This window comes from Salmo salar, chromosome 05, assembly GCF_965601325.2.
Source record: "Salmo salar chromosome 05, fSalSal1, whole genome shotgun sequence".
NCBI classification, from domain to species: Eukaryota; Metazoa; Chordata; class Actinopteri; order Salmoniformes; family Salmonidae; genus Salmo; species Salmo salar.
In genome coordinates, this window is record NC_138295.1 from 58,020,489 (window position 1) to 58,037,549 (window position 17,061).

Below are 17,061 nucleotides of genomic sequence, written 5' to 3' on the forward strand. Positions count from 1 at the left end.
CCACATGCAAAAGTGATTTTTTTTTCTTACATGTGAAACAGCAAATGTGATTTTCACGTAGGAATGTTTTTCATATGTGAAACGGCATATCCTATTCTCACATGTTCAAGTTTTCACATGTGAACCGCAAAATTTCACATGTCAAACTGCAATTCGCATGTGAGGTGAAAACATGTTATTCTCCTCACATGTGAAAAGGTGGCGTTAACATCTACATTTAATGTACGTGAAAATATGGTTTCACGTGAAATGTAAGCTCAACAGGTGAAAACTGCTATTTCGCGTGTCAAACTGCAAATTTGACATCCATTTTTGTTGTTGTAAAGGCAGGCATCTCCAGTAGTTCTCAGGGGCAGAGAAAAGGTCATGACCGTCTGACATGTTATCAGATGTGACAGGGTAGCAAAACGTCACTTTCTCCCCCATTGTGATCAATTGGACTTGGTGGTATCGTGATATCTAGACCATATCCTACAATCTAGAGACAGTAGCATTAGACAACAACGTTTTAACAGTCAAACAACCATCATTGAAATCAACAGGCAATTATTGCATCCGATACATCTGCTTCTTGAGTGCGCTATTTCCGTCTCGGAAAACAAACGGAGAACAAACCAACGCCCAAATCAGGGCCCATAATGTCCGTTGTTAAGTCACGGTTTTCCACAACCAGATTGCTTGTGACACTCAACTGCAATGCATGGGAGTTGTGTCTCCTCTCTCTCCCCCTCCACGGCAGATCACCATTAAACGTGTCAGGCTGATTTAGATCGGGCCTTACTGAGGACTGGAATGGGGATGGCTTATTCAAAACCTTGTTGACAGGCCTGTGATGGATAATTTGTTCATGATTGGACCACCTCAAGCTTATTTTACATTTATTTGAGGCTTTGAATGTGTTCTGTTTGGGATATCTCCCTCCCTCTTTGCGCAGTCATATTTTCTTCCTGTCTCTTTTTGGACAGCGTGGTCGATTTAACTCTCTCCGTGGCCATCCTTTCCCCACTTTTATACTGACGCTCAATAAGGCTGAATATCGATCGCTGTTCTGTTTTTCTGTTTCTGATATTCTTCTTTCTTCCCCCCCTCCCTTCTCTCTCTCTCTCTCCCTCTCTCTCTACCCCTGTTCTCTACCCACCCCCTCACTTTCTCTCCCACGTATCTCACCCCTCTTCTCTTCCTCTCCTTCCCCCTATTTCTCTCCTAATCTTCCTGCTCTTTTTCCTCTGTCTCTCTCTCCCTTCATCTCCCCCTCTCATCTGTCTCCCCTTTTATTTCCCTCCATCTCCCCCCATATCCCCTCCATCTCCTCCTCCTCCTATCTCCTCCTCCCTCCATTTTCCCCCTCTCCCTCTTCCTCTTCCTCTTTCTTTCTCTCTTAGTGTGACCCGGGGGAGTCCACCAAGTTGCTCTATGATCTGCTCTACACAGAGCCCATCAAGACAGTCCTGATGCCCGGCTGCAGCTCCGTATCCACACTGGTAGCAGAGGCTGCTCGCATGTGGAACCTCATAGTGGTGGGTAGCTACTGTGTGTGTGTGTGTGTGTGTGTGTGTGTGTCTGTGTCCCATGCTCTCTCTCTCTCTCTCGCTCTCTCTCTCGTAATCTCGTAATCAACCTTAAACTTTAGTCAACCTTTTTAGCCAAGTAATTAATTGAGAACAAATTAAATCTCCCTATCTATCCTTCTCTCTCCTTCATTAAAAACTCTATCTCTTTTCGTTTTTCCAATCTCCTCTTTACTCCCTCCACTTGTCAGCAACTAGTGCCTCGGGCCTGTCTGCTTGATTTCCTCTGTTCTCTTCCTCTCAGCCTCCTTGTTCCTACTCTAGCTGTCGATCTCCCCCCCGATCTCCCCCCCCCACACACACACACACACACACACACACACACACACACCACACACACACACACACACACACACACACACACACACACACACACATATATAAAGGGATGAGGCTCTTTAGTGAGTGAGTGTACACCACCACCAATCTCCACACACTTATTTCTGTCTCTGTTCAGCCCTTAGGAGGAGTATCTCTCTGCATGTCAAACAAGCCTATCAGAGAGGGAAAAGAGCCAAGGACCAAACAGACCAGAATCAAGGGACTTCTGGGTGCTCCAATTGTAGGCTGCATTCGGATCTCCCAAAGCCTAGCGTAGCAACTCAGTCTACATTTAAAGCCAGTCTCATTGACCCAATACAAGAAAAAAGTGAATACCGGCACATCCTGTGAAACGTTTTCAAACATATAGCAACGGAAAAACAAAAATGTGACTTTCTTGTTGGACAAATCCAGTTAATCCCTTCCTGTTTTAGTCCATTTGGTGCATAATGAACACGACCCTGAACCAACTCATTTTGAGGCTAGTGTTTGTTTCAGGTCGTGAAAAAAGCACATTGGAGCACTTCTCTTCTGCTTCCTGCAAAGTGGTGTTTTATGAGCCTCTCTGTGCCCCGCCGCTTTGCTCCATTTCCTTCTATTTCATTCTCCCGTGTGTGTGTCACCCCTAATGCTGGAGCTGTATTCCACAGGCTGATACCATCGTCCCCCTGACTGCACCCAATTGTGAGCTGGCAAACTCTATTCTACTCTACATGTCACTAGCTGTATTGTCTGCTGTCCATGTATTGGGGGCTCCGCTACCTCTACATACACCAGGACATTTGTTTACGCTGGGACTCGATATTGTACATGACGTTTGACATTTGACATTTATCATCAGGTCTCTCTACCTTCTTCTTCTCTCATTCCCTGATGTCAGGGTGCCGATGCTCTGAACACCGAAACCAAAGTCATGATAGATATAGAACATGAGACCCCCTTCACCTCTTAATTCAATTGAAATCAGTGCAATAAGTTGCATTGGTACCGGAATACATTAGTACTGTTTATTGCCTGGCTGTGTAGTGTTGTCAATGTTTATCTCCCTCCCTATCTCCCTCCCTATCTCCCTCAGTTGTCCTACGGCTCCAGCTCTCCAGCCTTGTCCAACAGGAACCGCTTCCCCACCTTCTTCCGCACCCACCCCTCGGCCACCCTCCACAACCCCACCAGGGTACGCCTCTTCCAGAAGTGGAAGTGGACCAAGATCGCTACCATCCAGCAGACCACAGAGGTCTTCACTTCGGTCAGTACACTCTCTCCGTCTATCTCTTCTCTCCGTGTCTCTCTCTCGCTCTCTTTCTATCGCTCTGTCTCTGTATCTCTCTCTGTCTCTGTCTGTCTCTCACTCTCTGTCTCGCACTCTGTGTCGGTCTCTCTCTCTCTCTAATCTTTCTTCCACAGCCTCCTCTTCAGTGACTCTCCCACATCTTAATGAGCAAATGAGTGTGTGGGAGTGGGTGTGTGCGTACGTGGAACTTATATGCGGTGTGATAGTCTTTTAAGTATTCAATCCCACAATTGATCGTGGATTTCTGAAGTAATTTGTTGGAATATTGGTGGTGAGAAATATTGATCAGGCAATACATCTCTCTGAGCAACCAGGTGGATAATGTGGTCCTTGGGTTCTTTCCTCTAATGGAGGTTAATGATCTCCCTCTTCCTTGATCTTTACTCACCTCTATCTCTCCTCTTTCCTCTCTCTTTCCCTACGTCTTTTCCTCTTTATCTTCTCCCCTTCTTTCTGCCTCTCGTTTTCTCTCTTTTCCCACCTCTCTCTCTCAAATGATCTTTCTCTTTCTCTCCCTCTGTCCTTTATTATCTCTTTCCTTTTTTACGCTCTTCTTTCTCGGTCCATTTCAATTTCTTGTGCCTTTCCTTTCTCATTTTCTCACCCCTTCCGTCTTTCTTTCAATCTCTACCCCCCCTCCTCTCTTTCTATCTTCCCCATCCCTTCTCTCTTTTGTCTTTCCTTCTCTGTTCTCTCTTCCTTCTCTATTTCTATCTACCCCCTCTCTCCTTCTCTCATATAGACTCTGGATGATCTGGAGCAGAGGGTGAAGGAGGCTGGGATTGAGATCAGTGTGAGACAGAGCTTCCTCACCGACCCGGCTGTCGCTGTCAAGAACCTCAAGGTGCTTTGATGAAATATTCAATGGGGGGGGGGGGGCTGCTGTTGCTCTCCCCTGCTCACAGCTGTGCCTGTTAGCGAAGTGAGGTGATTTAATACAGGAAATGAATGCAGGAGGCTAATTAGCACTGCCAACTGCCAGGCTGTGAAGTGCCGAGGTAGCCGAGGTTGTACCATAGAATTGGAATAGTCAAAGTGTAAAGGCTTGTATCATTATTATTGAACTATGCGAATGTATTTTCATTACGATGGCTTAAATAATTGCGCTTGCTGTCGTTGAATAGCGTCAGGATGCCAGAATAATTGTGGGGCTCTTCTATGAGACGGAAGCCAGGAAAGTGTTTTGCGAGGTGAGTGTTTTTCCTTGTTTGACCTCAAGTTATGTTAAGCATTCAGTCATCGGGCTATTTATAGTTATTGACCTCTATCGTATCTTGAACCTCTATCTGAACAAATTACCATTTTTATTTAATTAATTCTTATTTGTACTGTGGTGATGATGTAGCCTTGAGAAGCAACGAATATTTCTGTGTAATTAAGTATTATTTAACAGACAATTAAGTGTTTCATCTTCTTCTTCTCTGTCTATTTTCCAAATGTTTCTCTCTCTCTCTCTCTCTATCTCTCTCTCTCGCTCTCTCTGCCCTTCTCTTTTTTCCTATTTTCTCTCTCTTTCGCTTTCTCTCCCCTCTCTCTCTCCCTCCAACTCTTTCCCTCCATCCTCCAGGTATTTAAGGAGAAACTGTATGGGAAGAAATATGTCTGGTTTCTGATTGGTTGGTATGCTGATAACTGGTTCAAGATCAAAGACCCGTCCATCAACTGCACCATCGAGAACATGACAGAGGCGGTGGAGGGCCACGTTACCACGGAGATCGTCATGCTCAACCCCGAGACCGTCCGCGGAGCCTCCAACCTGGTGAGAACATCTGGGCCGGATCTAGCACTGATCCAGGATCAGGTCCCCCAAGTCCATGTAATGTTATTGATTATGATCAGCATTCCAACGTGGTGAGCAACATCTGCTCTCCATCTGGTCATGCTGTCCCTTCAATTTCACACGCTGCCAGCTTAGCTGCGGATTAGCTTCATATACCTTCCTCTACCTGCAGAGCGGTGGCTTGATATGCTTCTGCAATAGTACACTATAGGGGCCCTTTAGGCTTTTCCACACCACATGTTTCTTAGCCCAGGGCAGAGACACATATTTAGACATTTATATGAAATAAATGTCCCTGGCCCATTGCTATCCCTAATAAGTATTCAACGTAGGTGACAATGGAACTCTGTGATTTGCTAGCCCCAAAAAGCTGGCGTAAAAGCTGTCTTAGCCCTGAGCTAAGTACAGTACCGTTTGAGTTCAAAGGTTAGTAATAAGAAACCATTACACAGTGCTTGAGGCTCCAGTATTGCCTAAATCTAAGTTGACCCTAATGCAACTAACATAGTGATTCTAATTATAGAAATGTCATACTAATGAGTTTAATGGTTCAGTTTGAAAGCCACACGAATGGTGACCCTCATATATCAACTCCTCCCCTTCCCTATGTCTGGTCCAATCAGACCTCTCAGGAGTTCCTGGGGGCGTTGATGAACCGGCTGGGGGGTAAGAACCCGGAAGAGACGGGGGGCTTCCAGGAGGCCCCTCTGGCCTACGACGCTGTCTGGGCCCTGGCCCTGGCCCTTAACAAGACTGTGGCCCCTCTGAAGGCCAAAGGCCGCAGGCTGGAGGACTTCAACTACAACAACCATGACATCACAGCAGAGATCTACCGCGCCCTCAACACCAGCTCATTTGAAGGCGTGTCTGTGAGTACAGGAGGGAGGGTCATCCAGTAGAATATACTAGGGCCATGTTCATTAGGGCACAAAATGTTTGAAAACCTTTTGCAATGGAAAACGCAAATGAGTGTTTCTTATTATACAAGTCCAGGTAGTCCAACCCTGGTTGGAGGATTAACACACCTGATTGAACTACTAAACTTATCATCAAGCCCTTGGTTAGTTGAATATGGTGTGTTAGGTATGGGTTGTAGCAAAAGCCTGCATACTCTATTTGTCCCAGGACCGGATTGAAGAATACATGTGTAATGTATGTATTGGCTCATTCAATAAGTCTGAATGGATGACAGTAGATTTCTGACTCGATGTAGCACTTTTCTTCTCCTTCAGGGTCATGTGGTGTTTGATGCCCAGGGTTCCAGGATGGCTATGACCCTTATTGAGCAACTGCAAGGTAAAGTCATCTATCACCATTTCAAGCATATTTCAGCCTTTCCTTGTTCTGGATATCCTACAGTAATGGACCTTAAAAAATAAATAAAAACAATCATTGACATTTTGTTGCGGAGCGACTGAATGTCAGTCAGTCCAGTCCATTCATCCAGATCAAGGCTGTCTGCTGACGCTTTTCTTACTTTCCCTCCGTTCTCACTCGTGTTTATTTCAGAGCAGAGCATTTTTTGGACACGCAAATTGTGTCTATTTATAAATGTGTTGAGTCAAGTCTTCAGTCTAATTGGAAGAGGCCTGGATCGAAGCTAAAGTGGCGGATAATTTTGTACCTCTGTTCTTTTTGGACCCCTAATGGATAAAAAAAATGATAATCCTACTTCTTCCTGCATGCAAATCAAATCAATTCAAATCAAATGTATTTATATAGCCCTTCGTACATCAGCTGATATCTCAAAGTGCTGTACAGAAACCCAGCCTAAAACCCCAAACAGCAAGTAATGCATGTGAAAGAAGCACGGTGGCTAGGAAAAACTCCCTAGGAAAAACTCCCTAGAAAGGCCAAAAACCTAGGAAGAAACCTAGAGAGGAACCAGGCTATGAGGGGTGGCCAGTCCTCTTCTGGCTGTGCCGGGTGGATATTATAATAGAACATGGTCAAGATGTTAAAATGTTCATAAATGACCAGCATGGTCAAATAATAATAATCATAGTAGTTGTCGAGGGTGCAACAAGCACGTCCGGTGAACAGGTCAGGGTTCCATAGCCGCAGGCAGAACAGTTGAAACTGGAGCAGCAGCATGGCCAGGTGGACTGGGGACAGCAAGGAGTCATCATGCCAGGTAGTCCTGAGGCATGGTCCTAGGGCTCAGGTCCTCCGAGAGAAAGAAAGAAAGAGAGAATTAGAGAGAGCATATTTAAATTCACACAGGACACCGGATAAGACAAGAGAAATACTCCAGATGTAACAGACTGACCCCAGCCCCCCGACACATAAACCACTGCAGCATAAATACTGGAGGCTGAGACAGGAGGGATCAAGAGACACTGTGGCCCCAGCCGATGAAACCCCCGGACAGGGCCAAAAAGGCAGGATATAACCCCACCCACTTTGCCAAAGCACAGCCCCCACACCACTAGAGGGATGTCTCCAACCACCAACTTACCGTCCTAAGACAAGGCCGAGTATAGACCACAAAGATCTCCGTCACGGCACAACCCAAGGGGGGTGGGCGCCAACCCAGACATGAAGACCACGTCAGTGACTCAGCCCCTGTAATAGGGTTAGAGGCAGAGAATCCCAGTGGAGAGAGGGGAACCGGCAAGGCAGAGACAGCACTGGGTAGCATTTCGCGTGCTGCCGTGCTAGTGACGAGGTCGGGTAATTTGGTTAATACATTGAAAGCCTCGACTTGAATTGGTGAATTATTCTAATCAGTATTCATGGTTAAGGATGCCACATACTCGTTCTCTCCCTCTGTCTTTCTTTCCCTGTGGTAGCTCTGTATCGGTCCTTCTCTCTGTATCGTCTCCATCTCTTCGTTCCACTTTTTCCCTCTTCTCTCCCTCTATTTGTGGATCTGAAATGTTCTGCCATGCACTTCCATAGCCTTCTTTTCATAATGATGTTTTGATCTGTCACTCATTTTCAAAGTGTTTCTTTTGCTTGTTGTCGTTTGAACCCTTCATAACCCAAGGACATTATGTAGGTAGGAGGAAGAAAGAGGATTTGAGAAGATGTTAATTGAACTCTCTTCTCCCTCTCACTGTGTAGGAGGAAGTTACAAGAAGATTGGATACTACGACAGCTCTCAGAAGAATCTCTCCTGGTTCGGCAACGATGTGTGGATAGGTGAGGCGGAGTTGAGTACGTTTGTCTTTGTCAGGCTTCCTGTGTATGTCTCTCTCTCTCTTTGTGTGTGTGTGTGTGTGTGTGTGTGTGTGTGTGTGTGTGTGTGTGTGTGTGTGTGTGTGTGTGAGACTGTCTCACTGTGAGTCATCTATGTAACCATCTATCTCGTTCCCCTCACATTAGACATACTGTTACACCTACTCTTTCTCTAAGCCCGCACTGCCTCCATCCATCACTTCCATGTCAGACAAATCACCACTTCTGGCTTTAAAAGCAATCATTTGGACCCTCATCCTCCTTCACCCAGAATTAGTTTACACCCAGTGGCCAGTGGCCAGACCATGGCAGTCAGGAAAGCCTGAACCCATCCACACTTCTTCACTTTGGGAAAGTTCAACATCAGCCACAGAGCATGACACAGTCTGCAGAGAAATGCTGTTACTGTCGATTTGCTTCAGTCACACCAAGACAAATGTTGTAGTTCAGTTGTTTACCGGCCCAGCCCTCCCTTGAGAGGTGACTGCACCGCTAATCAATCGTGCATGCTGGGAGCCCAGAGAGAGGGCACCGTTGTAGACTTTTAAGGAAATTATTTGTTGCCAAGGCTTAGCTTAGCCTCCGAGGGGAGCGGGGCCAATGGGTCCAATCAGAGACGACTGTATGGTGACCTGTATCTATCACAAGGCCGACTTACTGTAGGGCTGAGTTTGGTGGTCTTACTGTAGGGCTGAGTTTGATGGTCTTACTGTAGGGCTGAGTTTGATGGTCTTACTGTAGGGCTGAGTTTGGTGGTCTTACTGTAGGGCTGAGTTTGGTGGTCTTACTGTAGGGCTGAGTTTGGTGGTCTTACTGTAGGGCTGAGTTTGGTGGTCTTACTGTAGGGCTGAGTTTGGTGGTCTTACTGTAGGGCTGAGTTTGGTGGTCTTACTGTAGGGCTGAGTTTGGTGGTCTTACTGTAGGGCTGAGTTTGGTGGTCTTACTGTAGGGCTGAGTTTGGTGGTCTTACTGTAGGGCTGAGTTTGGTGGTCTTACTGTAGGGCTGAGTTTGGTGGTCTTACTGTTCTGTAGTGTGACAGGAGTGAGTTTGGTGTGATGTAGGTTTACAGAGGTGAGGATGCTTTGTTCCAGAGGTGATGGAGTGCAGTCTAGATTTCTGGAGAGTGATAGAGAGGTTAGTTTGCTATAGAGGTGACAGTGTTAAGTTTAGTTGACCCGCACACTCTTAGAAAAAGGGTTCTAAAGGGTTCTTCAGCTGTCCTCATTGGAGAACCTTTTTAGGTTCCATGTAAAACCCTTTTTGGTTTCAACCATTTTGGGTTCCATGTAGAACACTCTGTGGACAGCCGAATAACCCGTTTAGGTTTTAGATAGCACCTTTTTTTCCTAAGTGTGTACAGTAACAGAGGTGAGTCTAGTTAACTGGAGAGTCACAGCCCAATCGGCAAAACTGGTTGCCACGTCATTTTCCACAACAACAACAAAAAACATTATGACGTTGAATCAAAAAGTCATCAACATTTTTTTCACCCAACTTTGAACCTAAATCCAGTGGTGAAATTCTTTGTTGATTTCATGTTGAATTCACATTAGTTGACAACTCAATCAAATGTAAATCAAAACTAGACACTGAACTGACGTCTGTAACCAGTGGAAGAGGTGAGTTTAGTTTGCTATAGAGGTGACAGAGTTTCGTTTTTTGCGATAGAGATGACGGATTTGAGTTTAGTTTGTTCTAGAGTTAACGGAGGTGAGTTTAGTTTGTTCTTGAGGTAACGTGGGGGGAGTTTAGTTTGTTCTTGAGGTAACGGAGGTGAGTTTAGTTTGTTCTTGAGGTAACGGAGGGGAGTTTAGTTTGTTCTACAGGTAACGGAGGGGAGTTTAGTTTGTTCTTGAGGTAACGGAGGTGAGTTTAGTTTGTTCTACAGGTAACGGAGGGGAGTTTAGTTTGTTCTTGAGGTAACGGAGGTGAGTTTAGTTTGTTCTTGAGGTAACGGAGGGGAGTTTAGTTTGTTCTACAGGTAACGGAGATGAGTTTAGTTTGTTCTACAGGTAACGGAGGTGAGTTTAGTTTGTTCTTGAGGTAACGGAGGTGAGTTTAGTTTGTTATTGAGGTAACGGAGGGGAGTTTAGTTTGTTCTACAGGTAACGGAGATGAGTTTAGTTTGTTCTACAGGTAACGGAGGTGAGTTTAGTTTGTTCTTGAGGTAACGGAGGTGAGTTTAGTTTGTTCTTGAGGTAACGGAGGTGAGTTTAGTTTGTTCTACAGGTAACGGAGGTGAGTTTAGTTTGTTCTTGAGGTAACGGAGGGGAGTTTAGTTTGTTCTTGAGGTAACGGAGGTGAGTTTAGTTTGTTCTACAGGTAACGGAGGTGAGTTTAGTTTGTTCTACAGGTAACGGAGGTGAGTTTAGTTTGTTCTTGAGGTAACGGAGGGGAGTTTAGTTTGTTCTACAGGTAACGGAGGGGAGTTTAGCTTGATGTACAGTGGCAGAGGCGATTTGGGTCTGCTGTGGAGGTGATTGTTCTCTTAACTTAACTCTCCTGTTCTCCATTCTGTTTACCCCTTGTTGAATTACTCCGTCACTTTCTTGCTCTCATCGTGGTCGCCCCTAACAACCACTTCAGCTCAGCTGTCTTCCTAATCACTGTGGCAACTGTTACAGAGCTTGGTCTCCATGGCAACACCATGTCCTGATTCCTTGATCAAGGACAGAGGAAGGTTTAAACAGTGCAAACACATCAGCTGACAGGACAGTGCTCGCTCTCTCTTCAATGCACACAAGAACACACACATCTTCAAACAGCCGTCACTGTTCTTAGACAGGATGTCTCAGATGTCACTTTAGGCAAGTCAGTGGTGTGATATCGCTGAAACCGTCAAACCAAATGTGGGCGCCCTGGTATTGTGACACCACTGGGGCTCGACACTGTGTCACCCTCTTCCTGACATGGACACGTCACCACACACTGACACAAGTCTATGTCACTGTCATCCGCCTTTACGTAAGGACACAGTGACACCCACACCCCGAGAAGCTGTCAGGATCTGCAGGCAGAGCTGGATTTAGACAGACAGGAGGATACAGAGAGAAATCGGAGATAGATAAAGTCAGTCAGCTGCACTTTCAACCATCCCCTACCTTGAAAGAACCAATGCCTATTTTTTGGTTACTTTTTAGTGATGCACATGTTTTGAGATATTTAGGGTGAACACGTCCTAATTTCCACATCTATCCTCGTTTATTCTCAATTTCTGTACCTTATTGGTCATTGAATGAAATCATTGAGAGCAACACAATAATGTATACCAGTTACTGTGTAAATTGATTGTGCCAATTTCATTTGATCCTTTAGGTTGGTGTCTGTAGAGGTTACTGAGTGTAGTGCCCTCCCTGATGTTCAAATTCTGATTTTGATCTTAATTCAAAACATAATTGTCCTTTTGCCCTGTTCTGTTCTGAGTGACATCAAGTACAGTACAGTAGATTGTCTGTCTCTTTAAGGCATGGATAACCTCTGTCCTGCCTCTCTCTCTCTCTCTCTCTCTCTCTCTCTCTCTCTCTCTCTCTCTCTCTCTCTCTCTCTCTCTCTTTCTCTCTCTCTTTCTCTCTCTCTTTCTCTCTCTCTTTCTTTCTTTCTTTCTTTCTTTCTTTCTTTCTTTCTTTCTTTCTTTCTTTCTTTCTTTCTTTCTTTCTTTCTTTCGCTCTCTCTCAATATATATCTCTTTATCTCTCTCTCTCTCTCTCTCTCTCTCTCTCTCTCTGTCTCTCTCCCTCTCTGTCTCTTTCTCTCTCTCTCTCTCTGTTCAGGCGCCGGGCCCCCGGCTGACTCGACAATAGTCATCGAGGAGTTTAGGTACCTCTCTCAGAAGCTGTTTGCTGCTGTGTCTGTCTTCGCTGGTCTGGGCATCCTGCTGGGCATCGTCTGTCTGACCTTCAACATCTACAACAGCAACGTCCGGTAAGATTAGAACTTTATTTCCCCTACAGAGGGAATTTATCTTGCACATTTAAGCAACACTGTCATTGTAGGCCGTCATTGTAAATAATAATTTGTTCTTAACTGAGTTGCCTAGTTAAAGGTTCAATTAAAAAATATTGGCTACAGCTAGCAATTCATCATCAACAATTCATCATCAAAACTCAATGTCATCATTGGCAATCAAGCTGGGTCGAGTATGACTGTCCTCCAGGTGGGTCCTGCTTGTAGGTCTTCAGATGGCTGTGGGCAAGTGATATTCCCGTTTATGTCGACATTTGGCATTACTGTCTCTAATCCATGCAAAATGCCTTGTCACTTTGCATTCAGTGACAAAATATGCCACGTTTATGACATTAGTTTGATGCTGTTGTGACAAGTAGTTCCAATACAGTGTTGCACATGAAACAGTCCCTTTGTGGGTTTTGTCTATATTCGCTGGCCTTTCTTCATACCCTCTTTGTGTGTGTTCTGCTAGGTACATCCAGAACTCCCAGCCCTACCTGAACAACATGACAGCAGTGGGCTGTATGATGGCCCTTGCTGCTGTGTTTCCCCTGGGGATCGACGGACACCACATCCACAGGTCCCAGTTCACTGTGGTCTGTCAGGTAACACAGCTAAAGCCGTGGGAATGGGTTGTTCTTCTAGTGCTACAGTAGATGGATGTGCTGTAATGGCTTGTCAGGAGAAATTATTTCTCTCTCTGCCTCTCTCTATTTGTCATATTCCTTGTCTCTCTCCTTATTTCTCTCTCTCTCTCTCTCTCTCTCTCTCTCTCTCTCTCTCTCTCTCATTATCAATTCAGTTGTTGCTTTATTGGCATAATAAAAATTGCATTTGCATTGCCAAAGCATCAAAAAAGTTAAATATTGAATCAACAAAATCTCTCCCTCTCTGTCTAGTTCCGTCTGTGGCTGCTCGGCCTGGGCTTCAGTCTGGCCTATGGCAGCATGTTCACCAAGATTTGGTGGGTACACAATCTCTTCACAAAGAAGGAGGAGAAGAAGGAGAAGAGGAAGGTAAGCCTTTTAGGAGGGCCAGAGGAGGGAACAGGGAAGCTCCAGAGTCTACAGTACTGAATGTGTGGTGTTGGCAGATAAAAAATACATAAGCCACTGGGAGATATGCTTTGCTCTGCATGTTAAAGTATCTCTGTATATCCTCTACTGTGGGATATACTGCAGTAGAGTACAGTATAGTACAGTAGAGTAGAGTAGAGTACAGTAGAGTACAGTAGAGTACAGTAGAATACAATAGAGTACAGTAGAGTAGAATAGAGTACAGTAGAGTAGAATAGAGTACAGTAGAGTAGAATAGAGTACAGTAGAGTAGAATAGAGTACAGTCGAGTAGAATAGAGTATAGTAGACTACAGTAGAATAGAGTACAGTACAGGAAAGTATAGTAGAGTGGAGCAGCGTATGACAGGCTTGAAACAGAGACAGGAGTCACATAGACAAACAGACACACGTACACACACACAAATGCATGCGCACGCACGCACACACAGACACACACACACACACACACACTCACTCACACTCATACAGAGAGATACCTCCACACACACTCATAGCCGTGATGCTCACACTATCAGCTTGATTACGTATGCATGTGTGTGTCCTCTCTACGATAGTGTGTCCTGAAGCTAGCGAGACACTGCGAGTGCGCGATGTGTTGTGGGAATTCTTCTAAGACCTAATCAGAAGAATGAGAGATTAAGCCATTTATGGAGCATTTATGAATATGTATGAGTATTAAAGTTCTATGTGGAAATCCAACCTTCGGGGGCTTTATTAGTTGAGCCAATGCAAGACGAATCATGTTGACTTTCAGCTCTCTTTAATGGCCATGCAAGGGCAATTTGCCAAAGAGCTCTGTGAAAGTACTTAAAAAAGTTCCCAAGTCAGAATATGGCAAGACTATTGAAGGCAGTCAAATCATTTCATGCACTTGGAGAGAAGAGGTGACAAGGTCTATGTGATACGGTTTGGTTATGCGTAGGGTGAACGGTTGCAGGGCTAGAAGCAAGCCAGAATGAAGTGATGGAAAATGAAGAAGCATGTTGTTTATTTTGCTTATATCCTTTTTGGGCCAAATTTCTTCTTGATATGTTACTCATTCAAAAACCACTGTTGTGCATACAGCATCCACTGCCTAGTAACTCCTCAATTTACACTTAGAATATTTTAACATTATTGTCGAAATGCCAATGAATTTATGTGTGCTTTATTTAACCAGGGAAGCCCATTGACATGAATCTCTTTTTAAAGGGAGCTCTGATAACTTAAGTATTCTGTGCTGATACACGTATACAATACTGTACTCTGTTGGTAGTTTATCTACTGTATGCTTGAGCCCATTTATCCTTGTTTGTGGACTCACTGCATTACCCTTGGTCCTTGGATTGTGATTGGTTCTCCTGTATCCCTGCAGCACCTGGAGCCATGGAAACTCTATGCAACAGTTGGAGTGTTACTAGCCATAGACGTCCTGTCACTCATGATTTGGCAGATTGTGGATCCTTTACACATCACAGTGGAGGTACAGTGACACTGTCATATCGGTCACACCCCTGGACTTTTTCCTAATGTTGTTGTGTTACAGGCTGAATTCAAAATTGATTAAATTGTTTGTTTTTTCGCTCATCTACACACAATACCCCATAATGACAAAATGAGAACATGTTTTTAGATTTTTTAGCAAATTTATTGAGATTTAAATACAGAAATATCTTATTTACGTAAGTATTCACAACCCTGGGTCAATACTTTGTTGAAAGAAGCACCTTTGGCAGCGATTACAGCTGTGAGTCTTTCTGGGTCGCTAGAGCTTTCTACACCTAGATTATGCAACATTTGCCCATTGTTATTTTCAAAATTCTTCAAGTAAAATTGGTTGTTTATCATTGCTAGAGATCCATTTTCAGGTCTTGCAATAGATTTTCAAGCAGATTTAACTTGGCCATTCAGGAACATTCACTGTCTTCTTGGTAAGCAACTCCAGTGTAGAGTTGGCCTTGTGTTTTAGGTTATTGTCCTGCTGAAAGGTGAATTCATCTCCCAGTGCCTGGTGGAAAAAAGACTGAACCAGATTTTCCTCTAAGATTTAGCCTGCGCTTAGCTCCGTTCCGTTTCTTTTTTATCCTGAAAAACTCCCCAGTCCTTAATGATTACAAGCATACCCATAACATGATGCAGCCACCACCATGCTTGAAAATATGAAGAGTGGTATTCAGTGATGTGTTGGATTTGCTCCAAACATAACGCTTTGTAGTCAGGACAAAAAGTTCATTGCTTTTCCACATTTTTTGCAGTATTACTTTAGTGTCTTGTTGCAAACATGATGCAGGTTTTGGAATATTTTTTATTTTGTGCAGGCTTCCTTTTTTTCACTCCGTCAATTAGGTTAGTATTGGGGCGGCAGGTAGCATAGTGGTTAGAGCATTGGGCTAGTAACCGAAAGGTTGCTGGACCGAATCCCCCAGCTGACAAGATACAAATCTGTTGTTCTGCCCCTGAACAAGGCAGTTAATCAAATCGAATTTTATTAATCACATGCGCCGAATACAACAGGTGTAGACCTTACAGTGAAACGCTTACTTACGAGCCCCTAACCAACAATGCAGTTTAAAAAAAATTGATAAGAATAATCAATAAAAGTAACAAGTAATTAAAGAGCAGCAGTAAAATAACAATAGCGAGACTATATACAGGGGGGAAAATGGTACAGAGTCAATGTGCGGGGGGCACCGGTTAGTTGAGGTAATACAGTTGAAGTCGGAAGTTTACATACACCTTAGCAAAAATACATTTAAACTCAGTTTTTCACAATTCCTGATATTTAATCCTAGTAAAAACCCTGTCTTAGGTCAGTTAGGATCACCACTTTATTTTAAGAATGTGAAATGTTAGAATAATAGTAGAGAGAAGGATTTATTTCAGCTTTTATTTATTTCATAACATTCCCAGTGGGTCAGAAGTTTACATACACTCAATTAGTATTTGGTAGCATTGCCTTTAAATTGTTTAACCTGTTAGGGCTAGGGGGCAGTATTGACACGGCTGGATAAAAAACATACCCGATTTAATCTGGTTACCACTCCTACCCAGTAACTAGAATATGCATATACTTATTACATATGGATAGAAAACACCCCAAATTTTCTAAAACTGTTTGAATGGTGTCTGTGAGTATAACAGAACTCAAATGGCAGGTCAAAACCTGAGAGATTCCTTTACAGGAAGTGGCCTGTCTGACCATTTGTTGAACTTCTTTTCCATCTCTATCATTTACTAAGGATCTCTGCTCTAACGTGACACTTCCCACGTCGTCCATAGGCGCTCAGAGCCCGGGAAAAAACAGAATGTCGTCATTCCAGCCCCAGGTTGAAACACATTATCGCCTTTCTCAAGTGGCCGATCAAGGGACACTGGCTTATGCGCGTGACCCCGACCGCCCCCGCCTTTGGGATTTTTTCCTCTGTTTGCCGAAAAGGAGATTCCCTGTCGGAATATTTTCGCTTTTCTACGAGAAAAATGTCGTAAAAATTGATTTTAAACAGTGGTTGACATGCTTCGAAGTACGGTAATGGAATACTTAGAATTTTATTGTCACGAATTGCGCCATGCGCGCGACACTTCTTTACTATTTCGGATAGTGTCTGGAACGCACGAACAAAACGCCGCTATTCGGATATAACGATGGATTATTTTGGACCAAACCAACATTTGTTATTGAAGTAGCAGTCCTGGGTGTGTATTCTGACGAAGACAACAAAAGGTAATCAAACTTTTATAATAGTAAATATGATTATGGTGAGTGCTAAACTTGCCGGGTGTCTAAATAGCGAGCCCGTGATGCCTGGGCTATGTACTTAGAATATTGCAAAATGTGCTTTCACCAAAAAGCTATTTTAAAATCGGACATATCGAGTGCATAGAGGAGGTCTGTATCTATAATTCTTAAAATAATTGTTA

General features: G+C 44.0%; 1 protein-coding gene across 1 annotated transcript in view; it reads left to right on the forward strand.

Moving 5' to 3' along the window:
* Positions 1 to 17,061, forward strand: part of LOC106605218 (gamma-aminobutyric acid type B receptor subunit 1) — a 52,702-nt gene that overhangs the window by 22,759 nt on the left and 12,882 nt on the right. Inside the window, exons 8-19 of the mRNA XM_014200627.3 lie at positions 1,383 to 1,517; positions 2,965 to 3,135; positions 3,923 to 4,024; positions 4,305 to 4,370; positions 4,748 to 4,939; positions 5,584 to 5,829; positions 6,193 to 6,256; positions 8,027 to 8,104; positions 11,912 to 12,062; positions 12,559 to 12,691; positions 12,986 to 13,102; positions 14,519 to 14,626. Of these exons, the coding sequence (XP_014056102.2) occupies positions 1,383 to 1,517; positions 2,965 to 3,135; positions 3,923 to 4,024; positions 4,305 to 4,370; positions 4,748 to 4,939; positions 5,584 to 5,829; positions 6,193 to 6,256; positions 8,027 to 8,104; positions 11,912 to 12,062; positions 12,559 to 12,691; positions 12,986 to 13,102; positions 14,519 to 14,626 (1,563 nt within the window). The remainder of the gene's footprint in view (positions 1 to 1,382; positions 1,518 to 2,964; positions 3,136 to 3,922; positions 4,025 to 4,304; positions 4,371 to 4,747; positions 4,940 to 5,583; positions 5,830 to 6,192; positions 6,257 to 8,026; positions 8,105 to 11,911; positions 12,063 to 12,558; positions 12,692 to 12,985; positions 13,103 to 14,518; positions 14,627 to 17,061) is intronic.